The sequence below is a fragment of the Toxorhynchites rutilus genome, chromosome 3 (genome assembly GCF_029784135.1).
Source record: "Toxorhynchites rutilus septentrionalis strain SRP chromosome 3, ASM2978413v1, whole genome shotgun sequence".
Taxonomy (NCBI): domain Eukaryota; kingdom Metazoa; phylum Arthropoda; class Insecta; order Diptera; family Culicidae; genus Toxorhynchites; species Toxorhynchites rutilus.
The window spans coordinates 152,498,860-152,514,730 of NC_073746.1; the positions used below are offsets into that span (position 1 = coordinate 152,498,860).

The 15,871-nt window shown below is 38.9% G+C and overlaps 1 protein-coding gene and 1 long non-coding RNA gene across 3 annotated transcripts in view; both read right to left on the reverse strand.

Annotated features, from left to right (window-relative positions):
• LOC129777102 (unconventional myosin ID) overlaps positions 1–4,139 on the reverse strand; it is a 73,225-nt gene extending 69,086 nt beyond the window's left edge. For both annotated transcript variants that reach the window (XR_008743204.1, XM_055783172.1), the window contains exon 1: positions 3,085–4,139. Coding sequence is in view for 1 of the 2 variants with exons in the window: in XM_055783172.1 (XP_055639147.1) it covers positions 3,085–3,182 (98 nt within the window). In the remaining variant the exon portion in view is untranslated. The remainder of the gene's footprint in view (positions 1–3,084) is intronic.
• A 431-nt stretch (positions 4,140–4,570) lies between these two features.
• Positions 4,571–14,566, reverse strand: LOC129777108 (uncharacterized). The gene is made up of 4 exons (XR_008743205.1): positions 6,250–14,566; positions 6,154–6,194; positions 5,016–6,042; positions 4,571–4,952 (listed from the first exon to the last, which is right to left on the reverse strand). It is a non-coding gene; the product is annotated as an uncharacterized LOC129777108 (long non-coding RNA).
• Between the last annotated feature and the right edge of the window lie 1,305 nt (positions 14,567–15,871).

A 15,871-nucleotide genomic window follows, 5' to 3' on the forward strand; every position in this document is an offset into this window, starting at 1 on the left:
TAAAGGGAATCATTTCAAGAAACAGATTTCCAGAGAGGCGGCCCGTGCACCCATGGGCGAATTTGTTGGTCGTTTCAATTTTCGGAAAACTTTGGGAGATCTTAAAAAAAACAACGAAGCAGTTCTGTCATAAAAAGCGGAAGCTGAATCGAGACACGCACATAAGTCGTGATTTTGACGTAGGACTACGCCTTTCATTTCTATACCGGGGTGTAAAAACAAAGTTTCGAAAACGAAAGCGTTACGCCGGAGACCGAGATTTTGAGTGTTAATAGCTCCTAAATAAACGAACGAAATGGTATGATAAACACTTCATTCGAAACATAAAATGTCTACGCGTTATATACTTGTTACTTTTTCATCCATAAACTTGTTTAAATAGCCCTAAAATTGCTTTCAAAACAGGTTATTGAAATCACCAAACGGTATATGAGCGAGCGCCGCTCGGAAATCCACTCAGTTATAATTGAACAGCGATTGGAGCATGTTGTTGCTGTTGTGGTGAAGCTAACGATTATCATGAAAGCGCTGATGAGCGGTGTCACCGAGAGCCTGTTCGTGCACCTTAGGCCAGAAGGGAATCCATCAGGAGGAGAGTGATGCCACAAACGGTTCCGCTTGAGACATCGGAACTATTTTCGTTTGGTTGTCATCCAGCATCGAGAAGATTCCGGAAAAATGTCATCGTTGCTGTAAAATAATCTACCGGTTCCCCTTGGAATTGAAAAAAAAATTCAAGCAAAAGAGTTTATTTTAATGTTTTCTATCCATATAACACTGCAACCAAATACAATTGGTTTTGTGATTTTCCAATCAAGTGCAATGAACAGGTAGTTATCGAGTTAGCATTAGCCACTGGTGGGCTTCGAGTATCGAGGAGAATCTGAAAAGATTATCGTCGTTATCGTCAAGTGCAATTAGCAGGAAAGCTTCTGAAGATTATTCTTCAGAATTTGCATTGAATGCGCGGCAACGGAAAATGTTTCCCATCGCGAAAATCATAATTTTCAATCGATTATTGCTCAGTCGCCGAAAATTTCAAACTCAGAGAGTTCATTCGCCTCTAGTTTGCCTTCCAAATCGCCATCGTAAACCACAACCTTCTTTTGATTCAATCACGGACAAAAAGCAAAGCGATACTCTGGTGGTGAAACACATTCATTTTCCGTGAGGACATCAACAAGACAACATCGTTACTGAACGAGCTGGACGAGCTGGACGGAGAGGGATCGAGGGATTCATTGCCTGGCCTGACCTGACTTGGAACGCATCCAGTTTGTTTGGAACTGTGTGGGAGCGCAGGAAAGCCGATCCATCAGAAGGAGAAGATAAGGCGACCAAGAGAGTATCAGCATCGAAAAACATCGGTGCAGCCACCACACACATACACGCGCGGAACTATTTTCGTTTGGTTGCCATCCAGCGTCGAGAAGATTCCGAAAAGATGTCGTTGCTGAAAAATAATCTGCCATTCCCCTGGGAATTGGAAAAAAAACATTCAAGCGAAAGAGTTTATTTTAATGTTTTCTAACCATATAACACTTCGACCAAATACATTTGGTTTTGTGATTTTTCAATCAAGTGCGATCAACGTAAGACCACGTCTTTCGGCAATTTATTAGAGGTGCAATGAATCTTAAGAAGGAGTTCCCGCTCTACGCGCACTGGGAAACGATGTTTACTCAACAATTTCTCAATCGAGAAATGGGTATTATGAGAAAGGATGAGCGAACGCAAAAATTATGTAGACTGATTTGATGCAACATATATTTTGTCTTTTGGAAATGCAATACAAATCATACCACAATACAAGCAATGTATTTTGTATCATACAACTTTCGTGTGATTTCTTCTTTGCTGAATATTGGGCCTTCAATTTAACGCTCTCGTTTTCGAAGTCCCCCAAATATTCATTTATTCATTCATTCAGAATTGATTCAGATGCAACTAAAAACAAATGATCACTAAATCAACGGTAGTCCTACGTCATCCTTGCGGTTATACCACAGATATAATTCACTTCCTGTTTTTGGTACTAAAAAAGTCCAACATTCTTTGTGTCTTTATCCTGACGGAATTCATGATCCTCTATTACCGATTGAATTAAATTGATCGATCCCAGTTCATGTGCGTTTCTTCCAGAAAAAACATCTCAGGGAAGAAGTTCAGCCATATGAAGAATTATGAATGTTTAATCGGGCAGCACTCTCAGGCAACTCAGTCTTTTTTATTGAGGAGAACAAGTACTCAGGGCGAGCATAAAGTTTGAAAAATCTTGTAAGTACAGAGCAGATCTCATTCAATTTTGACTATACACATGAATGTTTTTCCTAAAAAAATATTTCTCGTGTCCACGTGGACGCTATCTAAACCCCCTGCCCTCTCACCGTGGACGAGCGTTAACATTTTCGTAACCCCTACCCCAATGTCCTGAAAAAATGGTAATGAAGATGGTCGAGTTTCAAGCGACATAGCATGCGCTGCCATAACTATTTCGCAACTAGTGACGTCAGTCGTTGTGTTTATCTTTGATTGCCCACCGCATCTTTGTAAAAATGCTATTTTCAGGAAGTAATTCATCAAAAACGTACATTTTTGTAGAGCCCCCGCTGAATATGAGGCTAATGTGTGATAGTGTGAAGTGAATATTTGTGAAATGACGTCGAAAAACACGGATAAAAGTGATATTTCCATGTGCCTTTTTCACTCCCCCACGTTCATAGAAACAAACGAAGTTTCAATATTTTACCGTTATGAAGATGATGTTTCGAAGGCTCTCAGTGTCGGTGTGTATGTTGTGAGATAATAATCGCCAATTAATCAAAATTTGAATTTGAATGGGCAATGACCAACAATAGAAGAGATTATAAGAAAAATCGTAATTCTATTTAATGTTCATTATTTTTCCCCCAATAGCCGTAGAAAATTATGGTGTAGAGTATTTATTGTTTTGTCATGTACGACGAAAAATACGAAATAATTTTGATAACCCAGTACTTTGTATCACACACATGTGGAATCCGTTCTTGTCGGTTGAGAACCCTAACTTTCATAGTGCTATAGCGCAAAATACCGAGCTCTTACCTTCTCTTCAAATTGTCCATGAAATTCTCCATCGTAACCACGTCTAGCAGCACAAAATCTTGCACGCCGACCTCCTGACTGTTTTGATGCATCGCCATCGTTATGGTTATGTTGGTGCTGTTGTCTTTAGCCGCGCTATTGGTTGTGCTTTTGCTTTTGTCAGGCCCTGCTTTCCTTATTCGTATTCTCGCTGATGATGATGATGATGATGCTGACCGTCGCGCATTCGCCGCGACTTGCTGTGTATTCTTGTTTTTGGTATTTTATTTTTAGGTTAGGGCTGTATACACACTGCTGTTTTTGCTGGCACTATGAAACACTATGAATCACCGGATTTCCAGCTGCACCATATTTGCTCACACTACAAACACTTCATTATTTGATTTCTTTATTCCGCTGTAAACACATCATTCACAATTTCCCGAACGATGGCACAATTGCTTTTTCGTGAATCGAATTCAATCGTACAAATCCGACGGCGCTCTTCCCAATGTTCGGAAAGTGCTAATCGTGGGAGTGATTCATTCAACGATAGCACTTGTTGAATTTAATGAAAGAAAAGTTCAACTCTCTCTCCTCTGGATAGGTGCGGTCAAGCCAAATGTGTTCAGCAACTGCACCGAATAAACCGGACGCGATGTAACGTGACGATTAAATGAAAATCGCACAACGAAAAACAAATAGCTGCGACTATTCCAAACAAAAGTGGGTATCCACACATTCCAGCACGGGTGAGGTCGACAGAATATGATATCACTCCACTCCGGCGAACGGTAAATATTCACACCTCAACAACGCGCGGTATCCCACACATACCACGAAAAAGGTTTAAAGCCCGAAGCCTTCAAAAATGATTGATTTTCGTTCCAATGACAAAAAGCTTATGATTATATTTGCGTGTATCGTTCGCCTTTTGCCGGTGGAAGGCTTCCACTATCGCGTTGTCGTATTGAGTAACCGGAGAAATGTGAGAAAGCACAATGAAAAGAACAACAAACACAAAAAGTAAATACGGCGCTAACGCGGACCAAACAAACCGTCGCTATTCGGATGAAGTCACCACAAAACTAACAGCTGGTAACGAAGGCGAGGCGAATCATTCGGAAGAAAAGCGAGGATGAGAAGCATCATAATCACCCATATTGAGGCAATCTGCCGTAAGTGTATTTTCCATGTGACACAACACATGCGCACCGTTGTTGCGCTACATATGCATTTTATTAGGGTAGTTCTTGATGTGATTCATATATTACTTCGAAAGGATATTTTGACGTAGGACTACGTCTTTAATTTCTACACTAAGAGGAAAATTTAGTATATATGACCAATTTTTTGGTAAATATTACCGATTCTCTAGTCATTTTGGTACATCTTACGAAAAAAAAAGGTAGACACAAATGTCAAACAAAACTATGGTTTGTAAGTCCAGTGTTGGCTCAATTTCGGCTTTAGTAATGGCTGATTTGTTGGCCCCCCATTGGTTCGATATAATTTTTATTTAAAATATTTTAATTTTTATTAATATTCTTATTCTATTCTTATTTTTATAAAATATTGAAAAGCATGCATGCTTTTAGCGAGCGAGTTGGGTATCACAGTACTCAAAAGTGTGCCTTTTCGGACAGTCGCGAAATTTTGCTGGATCGCAAATTGCATCAATTCGTTCTCATCTTGGAAGATGATTTGACGCCGGAAATCGACTCCCCGTCGTACGTACTCGAACGGGACATCGAAACAGTGAACCTCGATAATGCATGCCGTACGCTCTTCGCTTTCTTTGATGTTGCTCACATTGGTCACGGATGTCTCTTATTCGAATACGTTGCTAAATATGACAACCGCGTTCAACACATGGAACAGCGTTATTTCTAGAAAATAGAACGAATTGCGTAACATAGTGCCAAATATTTTAAAAATAATTGAGCATTTACCTATTTTTACTGGAAATCCCAATGGAAGCTGCATAGTGAAAAAAATCTTCCAGTTCAGTCACATGCGGATTGACCATTGTAGATCAAAATTGATAGTACTTGTTCTTTAAATTTGATAGAATTCTCCACTCATCCACATGTTAGCTTTGAACCACTGCACATTGGATGTGATTATTTTCGATTTTCCAATACCCTCCCCCCTAGAGTTCGATATCAGAAAAATACTTCTTCACGGTGGAATCTGTCATGGGCAACACCTTCGAAGAGATAGCAGTTTTCTCCAGTGGACTGTTGTTTTCTGATCCTATGCTGATGTTGTTGTCCGAGGGGAACATGCCGGTAGGGGCAGTTGACTCGGTTTGGCGCTAGGCTTTATACGATTTTTTTCTGCCATGTCGACGATGGATTTGGATCTCTGCCTCCGCGCTGACAATACGACCAGAATTAAGGATGTTTCTGCTTGATGTGACGCTCTAAATTCGAGCGGAGGCAGCATGTACCGATCCAGTAACGAAGCGGCTTGAAGCAAATTTACCACGCAAACTGACTCTCCCCATCATCCTCAGACGCGGATTTTCTGTTGTTGAGCTCCGTAAAGTCGTGATTTGTGGAGGAAATTGTGTCACAAATGGGACACATATCGCTTTCCCTCCGATCCTTCGATGGAAGGATTAGTGGACTGCTGTCGGTGGTAGTGATGATGATGGTTTTCGCTGGATGCCGTCGCCAAGTACTGCTGTAGAATTAATGTTGTCGGGACGATGTGTTTCAAATTGTGATACTTTCGCCGTAGCATATCGTTCATCAGCTAGTGGAGTTTTTGCTGCAAACACCGACAATCTGCGCTGTTGCTGCTGCTTCCATCCGAGTCAATGTTGTCCGAATCGGTCGCTGTTGATTGCTCAGTGTAAAACGGTTGTTGTTGGTTTCCTTGCTGCTGACGGTACGATTGGCCCAACTGATATTCATCGTTTCCTGGAACAACGAATCGATCGAGAGGCGGTCAATTGCTGCTGTTGGTTGCGATCTTTGGATAATAGAATAAGGGGAAAAAACAAACAATAATCGGATCAATCAATTGTGCACGTCGACATTCGCCGTTTTTGGCCTCTAATGTTTAGTTTATCTAAACACTTACGGCTGCGTGAAACCGTTGCTATAGATTTCTACGATTTTAAGCTGAAAAAAGGAAAATATTTAGGTAAAATGAATCATAATAAAACCAAATGTTTACCTCGGTATCGCTTCGCTTCCATTAGAGAAATGGCGGTTGCATACACACAGTTGCCAGAAATGAAATTACTCAAGGTTACATATGCTATGAAGTAAAATGTACGAATCATTGGTAGGGGTGTACATTGCATCTGACATCAGTTTAACAAAGTTTTTGTAATATTTACAAAAAATTTGTACATTTTAAAAATGTTTCGACTACTAAAGATTTGGTAGCTGCATTTACTAAAGTTTTTCTCCAGTGTATATCGGGGTGTAAGTTTCGAAATTTTCGAAAACGAGAGCGTGACACTTGGAGTACAAGATTTTGAACGTTAATAACTCTGACGACTGAACAAAGTGGTATGAAAATCACTTCATTCGAAAGATAAAATGTCTAAGATTTATATGATTGTTACTTATTAACTCGAAAAATTGTTTCAACAGGTTGAAAATTGACTTGGAAACAGTTCTATGAAATCACACAAATCTGTATATTAACTGGCACTCGCTCGGAAATCCACTTAGTTGTAATTGTGATGTGAGATGAGGATGGTCACGCTCGCACGCCTATGCATTTGTACAGCCGGACTGAATGGAGCACTCCGCCAAACATGAATTATCGATGACAGTTAGATATAGATTGTGTACAAATGGTGACATTGGCTATGGATTCGATACTGTAAAATATGAAATAGTGGATGTATATGTGTTATGTGTAGTGGATATTACACCATATCAAAGAAACCACATTGGAAACGGAATGAAACGTATCCGCGATAACAACGGTACGGTGTCGACATCTGGATACTAGATTAGTTTCCCACTAAACTTATCATTATAATATCAAATTATCTTCAGATGACATTTTTGTATGAGATTATTATATCACATGAAGAAAACAAAGTTTTCCACTCACATTAACCACATCACCAGTCTGATACGAAGAAGTTAATTTTCATTAATGATTTTTTATTTGAAAAGTGCTCATTCTGCCTGAAAACTCATTATTATCTTCGACACTTCACTAACTCGTAAAACGTAGCTCAATGGCGTGCCGTTTATTTCGTTCCCACCGTGAAGTGTATTCGAAAATCAGGCCCATTGTTTGATGAAGGCTGCAGTTGTAGTATCATTTGTTGACGAATGCCACAATCGATCGATGATCCCAATTGGCGGGAAGGGAGTATTATTTGTGCAAAGGTATTTCCGAGATGAAATCGATTCCTCCTTTGAGCGTTAATAATTATATTCCAGCTAAACGAAATGGTATGGTAATCATTTTATTCAAAAGGTGAAATGTACACTCTGTCCAACTTCTATGAGACTAGGTGATGATCTTATTTCTTTGTGTCATTGCAAACAAACATTGCTTCAATTTATAATCTAGTGTGTAGGTATTGGTGACTACCATACATTGTATGATTTTCATATGTGTGTGTACAAACGCTGAGCGTAAACAAATGTTTTTGTACTTCTACAAGACCAGTTACATTTTCTGTTGTTTTTGTGGTTTCTATTAATATATCTGAAAAATGACGAAGGAAAAAGTGCTCACGGAGAGAGAAGAAAGACAAATTGATGCACTTTACCAAGATAATGTTGGTATCAGAGAAATTGCTCGTCGGATTGGATGATTCCATCAAGTAGAGCTCAATTATTTGGTGATTCCTCAAGGATACGGTAAGGAGGAGAGATTTCCACAGATATCGAAGCTCCCTGACTGGGATAAGCAGGAAATCGCTAGAACAGCTTCGAAAACCTCAAAATCATTTCAAATGTTATTCGGGTGACAATTCGTCAATTTTTGGTAAAAAATCTTCACATGAAAACGGGATAAAAGGTTAAAGCTTCTCATATTACACTATCTCACATCGGAAGACGCCTGAGTTTTCCCAAAGCTCACATGAACCGACCATGGGACATGGTATGTTGTGACAAAGAATCATCCCAAAAGAATAAATTTTGCTATATACCATAACGAAAAGTTGTTCAATGTATAGGTTATTTTCGGCGGCGAAAACATGTTCAATTTGGATGGGCCTGATGGTTTCAACGGATACTGGCGTGATTTACGGAAGAAGTATGAGTATTTTTCAACCAGGAATTTCGGTGAAGGCTCGTGCATGGTTTGGGCGGGATTCTGTGCAACCGAATTACATACATATTTTGGAATCCTTTCTCCTACCGATTATGCATGTATATCGTCACAAAAAAATCACATTCCAGCAAAACAATGCCTACTATTCATACCAGCAAGGAAACTGAGCAATGGATTAGCGATCAAAAACTCAATTTTTCGGATTCGCCGGCTCGCTCTCCAGACTTGAATTCTGTTACAAATATTATGGGGATCCTTGTACGCAGAATTTACACTAAGGTAAAACGGTACACCAAGATTGAAGAGCTCAAGGTCGCAATTTCGAAAACATGGAAAAATATCGAGAAATCCGTTAAGCAGAATTAGGTAAATAGTATGACAACACGAATTGTCCAGGTTATTGGCATAATTAGTTAACCTTGCCATTTCAGGTTGCTAATTATTGATATTTGAATCAGTCGATCGTTTTTAATTTTGCATTGATAACACATTGAATAACATTGAATTTTCAAACGGTTTTATAACTGGACAGTTGAAATTATCATATTGAAGCACAATAAATAAACAAATAACTTTTCTGAACGAAATTGACGTTAAATATACTTTATTCAAAGCATTCAACAATGTATGAATGTATCTTGTTGAAATTCTAACTATTTGTGTTCCAACGAAATGTGTTAATAACATATAATGTAATAATTATCCGGCTTAAGGAAGTGGTATGATAATCACTTTATTCGAAAGATGAAATGGCTAAAAGTGTGATACTTATTGATTGTTAAGCCAATGGTAGTCCTAAGTTCACCTCGCAACCCTCGGTTGAGGGTTGTCGTAATGGAACAAATCGCTCGATTTCCTCGATTCAGACGAAGCAACAGACCGATCTAACTGAAACTTGGTGTGTTCTTCCAAAAGATGCTACTAACTTAACGATACGCATCAGTAGCGTGTAAAAAAACTCAGCTTTCTAGAAAAAAATATAAAAACATCTAGCGCTCTCTAGTCCAAAGCCCTGTAAACTATAAAAACCAAAATAATAAATAATTACGAAAATAAAATCAATTTTTTTGACGTAGAACTACGGCTTTCATGAAGGGTGCCAAATCAAAAAACGTTTTCGTCACGTTTTTGTGAGAAAAAGTTAACGTTAATAACTATTTTCACGGCGGACAAAATCTGATACTTTGCACACCAATGGAATCGGAAATTCTCTAAGATTCGTTTGATATACTATACAGTATAATTCATTAATGCCTAAACAGTAATTAATGAAAGCTGGAAGCATTCCCATTTTGCCAAACATTTGTTCTGCCGATTTGAGTGCATTCCCGAACAGAGCTGTCAAAAATGAGCAACCGATACATCCGTAAGCTAACCGCGATTTGAAGCCACACCACTTCTCGTTTGGTGGTCATCGAAGCAATATGGTTGCCGCAGAGCGGCGAGCGGGAGAGGATTGTTTTCTTGCCGGGTGAAGGAGGAGTATGAAATATAGTTTTTTTCCACAAGGCCTTTCGCAGGGCTAGAGGCGGAAACCAAAAATAGAATAGAATTAAAACTCAGATGCGAGTTAGTTAGCATAACACAACGAGCGAATATCATTCATGTCTAATGCTGACACACACACACAGCTCGATACAAGGAGAGGAAGCCCTCTATATCGAAGTGCGCTACGACAAAGAATAGCAGCATACGAGGATCTTTTGTGCTGGTGCGGATGTGGAAGAGTATCCAGAAACCGGGATTTAGATATACACTGCATTTATTCAGATAAACGTATATTTCATGAAAGTATGCTTTCAAATTCCAGTAGGGTAACCTTACTGTTGCATGTTGTGGGATTCGATCACATCTCAAGCGGAATATAGGAGCAAAAGGGTTGATAGTTTGTGATCGATATCTGAGTGGGAAGGAGAAAGTCTGATACGAGTTGAACCAAATAAACGAGAAGTGCTGATAGCTTTCGACTCTACTCGACTCTTTCGATTCTACTGAAGTGGATAAAAAGTAAGTAGCTAAAAAATACTACAAAAATTTCGATGAATTCTCTACACTACACTAATAATATCCGAAGTGATAAACAAGTGGATCGAATAATATAATTCCGTAGTTCTACGCCGAAAACTGCGGTCGTGTCTTAGATACAACCCATTACAATTTTTTTTGCAAATGTAATATTCTTTTCAAAGAAAACTAGCTCAGAAAATAAAAATATAAACTACCACTTTTCACAAAAAAAGATCCGTCATTCGCAGGTGGAGTTGTAGAGGAATTGGTACAAACTCGGTACACCGTGGGTAATTTGGTACCCACCCGGATCTCCTGCGGTAATGAGCGAACTCTGCTGGTGAATAAAAAAAAAAGACGAGTGGGTAATGTCGAGGACATAACCGGAGTGACGTAGGACTATACAAAGGGGACAGCTTTTGCTAAATATATATTTTAAATATATTGTTTTATTTTCTTCTCCTACGTGACTAACTGATAAATGGATTAGTTTACTGTTTACTCTTTATGAACATGTTGAAGGTTCTGAAAAGAACCTTTGATGTTGTGTTTATGCGTTTTTTTTTACAAACATTCTCAATTTTTTCTCACTATCTTATAATTGCTTCTTGATATTTTTCTGAAGGCTTTGTACTTATTAAATGTTCAACGCCGGGCATCTTTTGGCGTATGTACATATCGTACAATCAAAATGATGGCTATGATAGGGAATGCATAGTGGTCCTCAGCTTATTCACTATCATATATTTCACTATTGAGCACATTACCGTACCTTAAACTTTTCGTTTCGGAAACGAATGAATTGTAAGATTTGTAGTCTCCGCAAACAAAGTAAATAAAAATGAAAAAGAACTGAGGTTTTGGAGACGAACTCTACGATCTGTCGAGAAATAGATGAGCTATAAGCGTTCTGAAAAACCAACAGTGAATACAGGGACGGATGACCTTCGGATTGAAGTTCTTTAAAATAAGAACAGAGCAGCAGGAAATACATAGCTCATCATGTTGCTCCTTAGTTATGTTTCTATACAATGCAGATGTAACCTCAGTCAATTTTCAACATCAGTTATCAACCAAAGAAAGCAGTTCTTGCTACCGAGAAAATTCGTTGATGCCATCCTGCATCCAATGTGTTGTAATTTGAAGCCACTTTCAATTCGGGAACAATGCATGGGTTTGTGAAAACTTAATGATCTACTTAAAAGACCCCAACCACCAATAAGTACAAAAACAAGCATAAACAAAATAAATCAGATCATATTATATATCATATTATGTCACTTTAGAATGCATTGGTATTGTAAATAACTTTTAATAACTCTTCTTTGAAAGGTTTAATGGCCCTGAAAAGCGCCGTGCTTTACGGTGGCTGGTTTTTCCACCAAAGCAGTCTGTATAAACAAACTTTTTCCTTTTTTTAGCTGCTGCCGTTTTGCGATTGCGTTTGCCACTCGCTGAAACTAGTTGTTGCCACCGAATCAAATGTGCTCTGTTCTGTAGGCGGGTTTTCTTATTGTCGTGAGCAGCTTTGCAAGCCAACTCGAGCACTCCGGCGGCCGAAATTTTATAACCACTATTAGGTTTACTGGTGCTCCGGCACCAATCCATTGTTGCGATGTGATGTGAAACGATGCCATACAACCACACTGATTTATGGTTTGAAGGAAGGAAGGTCTTGTATAATAGAGACTTTAAACTTTTGCCGTTCATTCGTCTCTAGCCTTGAGAAAGGCCCTTTGAAAACTCTACTCTACTCTATTACTCTACTCCAGCGCTACCACCTCCGCCCTCTTGCCTTGAGAAAGGCACTCGATCCCTCGCCGTCCAGTAACGATGTTGTCCAGTCGGTGAGTAGAGTTTTCAAAGGGCCTTTCTCAAGGCTAGAGACGAATGAACTGCAAAAGTTTAAAGTCTCTATAATACAAGACCTTCCTTCCTTCCTTGTACTTTAGCGGTACACGCTCACAGGATAGAGACAAATCGGCAGACTCAGCCAAAGGGCCGAGCCCAACGAGACGAACGAATGAGCGTTAAAAGGCAGCGATGACAAAAAAAAATACATTCATTACGATTTGTTCGCTCGTTGGATTCACATACCGGCTAAAAGGGGCCCTTTTCAGGATCACAAAATTATCTTTAATCTAAAGAGTTTATTGTTTTGTTATAACTCGATATCCCCATCTTGTTCGGCTAAACCTTCCTGTTTAGCGATTGCCACTCGCCACAGCCTTCACAGTTGGAAAATTTCTCCCATCCTGCTTGTGACATGTTGTACAGTAAATGATGAGTATGAGAATTTGGCAGTTGTGCTGAGCTTATTGATGGTTGGGGACTTTCCTGATTATTCAATTTTCATCAATTCTTAAATTGCTTCTAGATTGAAAGTACAGTAATTTACATTTAGCTCGACATTTAGCTAATTTGACGGACCAGTAATGCGACATATTTAGTTGGACATTTTTGTAAACATAGAGTTCGGGGTACAAATTATGACCCCACATTGAAAGTCGACACTGTACCACTGTCATCGCAAATGTTCAATTACAGGTTAAAATAGCCTCCAATGCGACACTGAGCGGAACTTCGGCACGTCGCGTTAAATGTACGAACTTCTCTGAACTGATGTGGTGTACGGTTTGAATGAGAATGATCGTTACGGCAGCGAAGCGGGGATTTTTAAGCTGACTGGCTGGCTCGAGAATTACACATGTGTGAGACTGCGACCAATGTTTCGTTCATATTTTTTCTTTTTCCTTTCCAATCGTGCTTCATTGTATTTCGCTGCTGCTGTGGTTGCCCGTTTTGGTCGGTACGATTTGAGGAGCACAAAATGGACCAATCAAAAATGGGCACATAGTGCATTTGGACAATGCTTGATATTTCACAATTAATCAATTATTTATCTCAAGAAAAATGAAATGTTATTCGTTATGATAGATGCGTAGATATATTTCCTATCAATTGATGCAAAAACCTTTGCGATCTATTGAGAAATGCTCGAGTTATAAGCGTTCCAAATCTTGCATTTTTTCCTACTTGTTCAGTGCCTAGATTTTCATTTCACCCCCTATATCTTCCGGTTAGACGTAGTCCTACGTCAAAAAGTGTTCTAGTAATATAGTAACAAACGTCAGATGCCAAAAACCCAAAATATCTGTGTTTTTAACAAAAAATTCAAGTTTTGTTGTTTTTGAAATCTCGAAAATTTTTCATGAAAAATAATTAAAAATCGAATAGTGAGCCGATTTCAATTATTAAAGCTGATTTGGATCAAGAAATTGATGTTCTTCAACAAATTCGAGTAAGTGTATCGAGATTTTAATTACAAATTTCATAGATTTCATTCCAAAGAGAAAATTCGGTATGCGGGTAATTTGGCACCCCAATGTAAACGTAATCCATGGGCCCATTCCGCCTGCACCGATTGCGAGACTGATTACTACGCTTGCGTTTTATTTGTTTAGCTAGAAATAAATCGAGATGAATTTTTTTCACTTTTTCTTGAAAAAATCATTTTTTTTTGTTCCTCTTTGTTTTGTAAAGTTGCATGCTTTTTCGTCAAAATTTAGTTAATTTACGTAAGATAGTGTACTCCACTTCTATTTTGTATGAAAATGTCAAAAAATACATTTTTCAGTGATTTCAGAATGATTCTTTTAATTTGAAAAAATAAAAAAAATGGGGTGCCAAATTAATACCTAGGCATCTCGGGTACTCGAGTTTGAGTTGTTTTACTTCTATGCTCAAAGCTCTTAGCCAAATCAAGATTTTTGAAATCGGTTTGCGGGGGAATGTCCGCAATAGATCCCTTCATAAGCTGACGTAATATGAAGAAATTCCGAGCATTGGCAATCAAAGCAAACTACTAAAGAGATGTTTCTAAAATTTCGATACATTATTCTATGATATCAGGAGCGATTTACAAGTGAATAGAATAAAATAATGCTGCTCCAAAAAAAGACGGGTGGATAATGTCGGGGACATAACCGGAGTGACGTAGGGCTATACAAAGGGGACAGCTTTTGTTAAATATATATTTTAAATATATTGTTTTATTTTCTTCTCCTACGTGAATACCTACCTATCTACCTGAAAAATGGATTAGTTTACTGTTTACTCTTTATGAATATGTTGATGGTTCTGAAAAGAACTTTGGTGTTGTGTTTTTGTTATCACTCGATATTCCCATCTTGTTCGGTTAAACCTTCCTGTTTAGCTATTGCGTTTGCCACTCGCCACAGCTTTCACAGTTGGAAAATTTCTTCCCATCCAGCTTGTGACATATTTTACAGTAAATTACATTCAATGGCACGTCGCATTACCACCACTCTGTATCGGATTGGAGGTAATTTTAACCTGTAATTGAACATTTGCGATGACAGTGGTACAGTGTCAACTTTCAATGTGGGGTCATAATTTGGACCCCGAACTCTATGTTTACAAAAATGTCCAACTAAATATGTCGCATTACAGGTCCGTCCAATTAGGTAAATGTCGAGATAAGTGTAAATTACTGTACTTTCAATCTAGAAGCAATTTAAGAATTGGTGAAAATCAATAAGCTCAGAACAACTGCCAAATTCACATACTCATCATATCCTGGCAAACAAATTATGAAAAAATCAATTTGTGTTTTATTATTATTTTGGATATTGTTTTAGAAAGCATTGAACTGTATTTCCTAAACTCTTTTTTTGGAAGGTTTAATGGCCCTGAAAAGCGCCTTGTTTTATGGAATGGTTCCAATTTAGAAAACTTAGTACTCGTGGTTTTGAAAAAAACCATTTCGAACGCCCTCGATGCCGCCTTGTTCTGGATTTGCCACCAAAACAGTTTGTATAAAGAACAAACTTTTTTCTTCTGCTACCTGATGCCGTTTTGCGATTGCGTTTGCCACTCGCCACTCGCTGCAGCTGCCTGTTGTCTTGATGTCCACCGAACCGAATGTGGTCTGTTCCGAATGCGGGTTTTCTTATCGTCGCGAGCAGCTTTGCCAGCTAACTTCGGCGGCCGAAACTATATAACGGCGGCTAGGTGGACTGGTGCACTGGTACTAACGCGCTCGGCCTAGCTACCCTTGCGGGGAACTCCAAATCAACACGGTTCGAGCGGGATTTTGCCTTTCCCTTCACTTTTCCTCCTTTACCATGTCCAGACATGGCTGCTTGTGTTGGTTTGTTGATGTGTTGTGATGCGAACCGATGTGGTGTACGGTTTGAATGAGAATGATCGTTACGGCAGCGGAGCGGGGATTTTTAAGCTGACTGGCTGGCTCGAGACGCATGTGTGAGACTGCGACCAATGTTTCGTTCATTTTTTTCTTTTTCCTTTCCAATCGCGCTTCATTCTATTTCGCTGCTGCTCTGGTTGCCCGTTTCGGTCGGTACGAGCTTTCATCCAAAATCCATGAAAAGAGATTTGTGCAAATCTCGCGCACGATTAAATCTTCCGATATAATTTCGTGCACAGAGTTTTTTTTGCTAGGTCAGCAGTTAAACGAATACTTAGCCGAAAGTCTGTGTTGATAATTTGACGC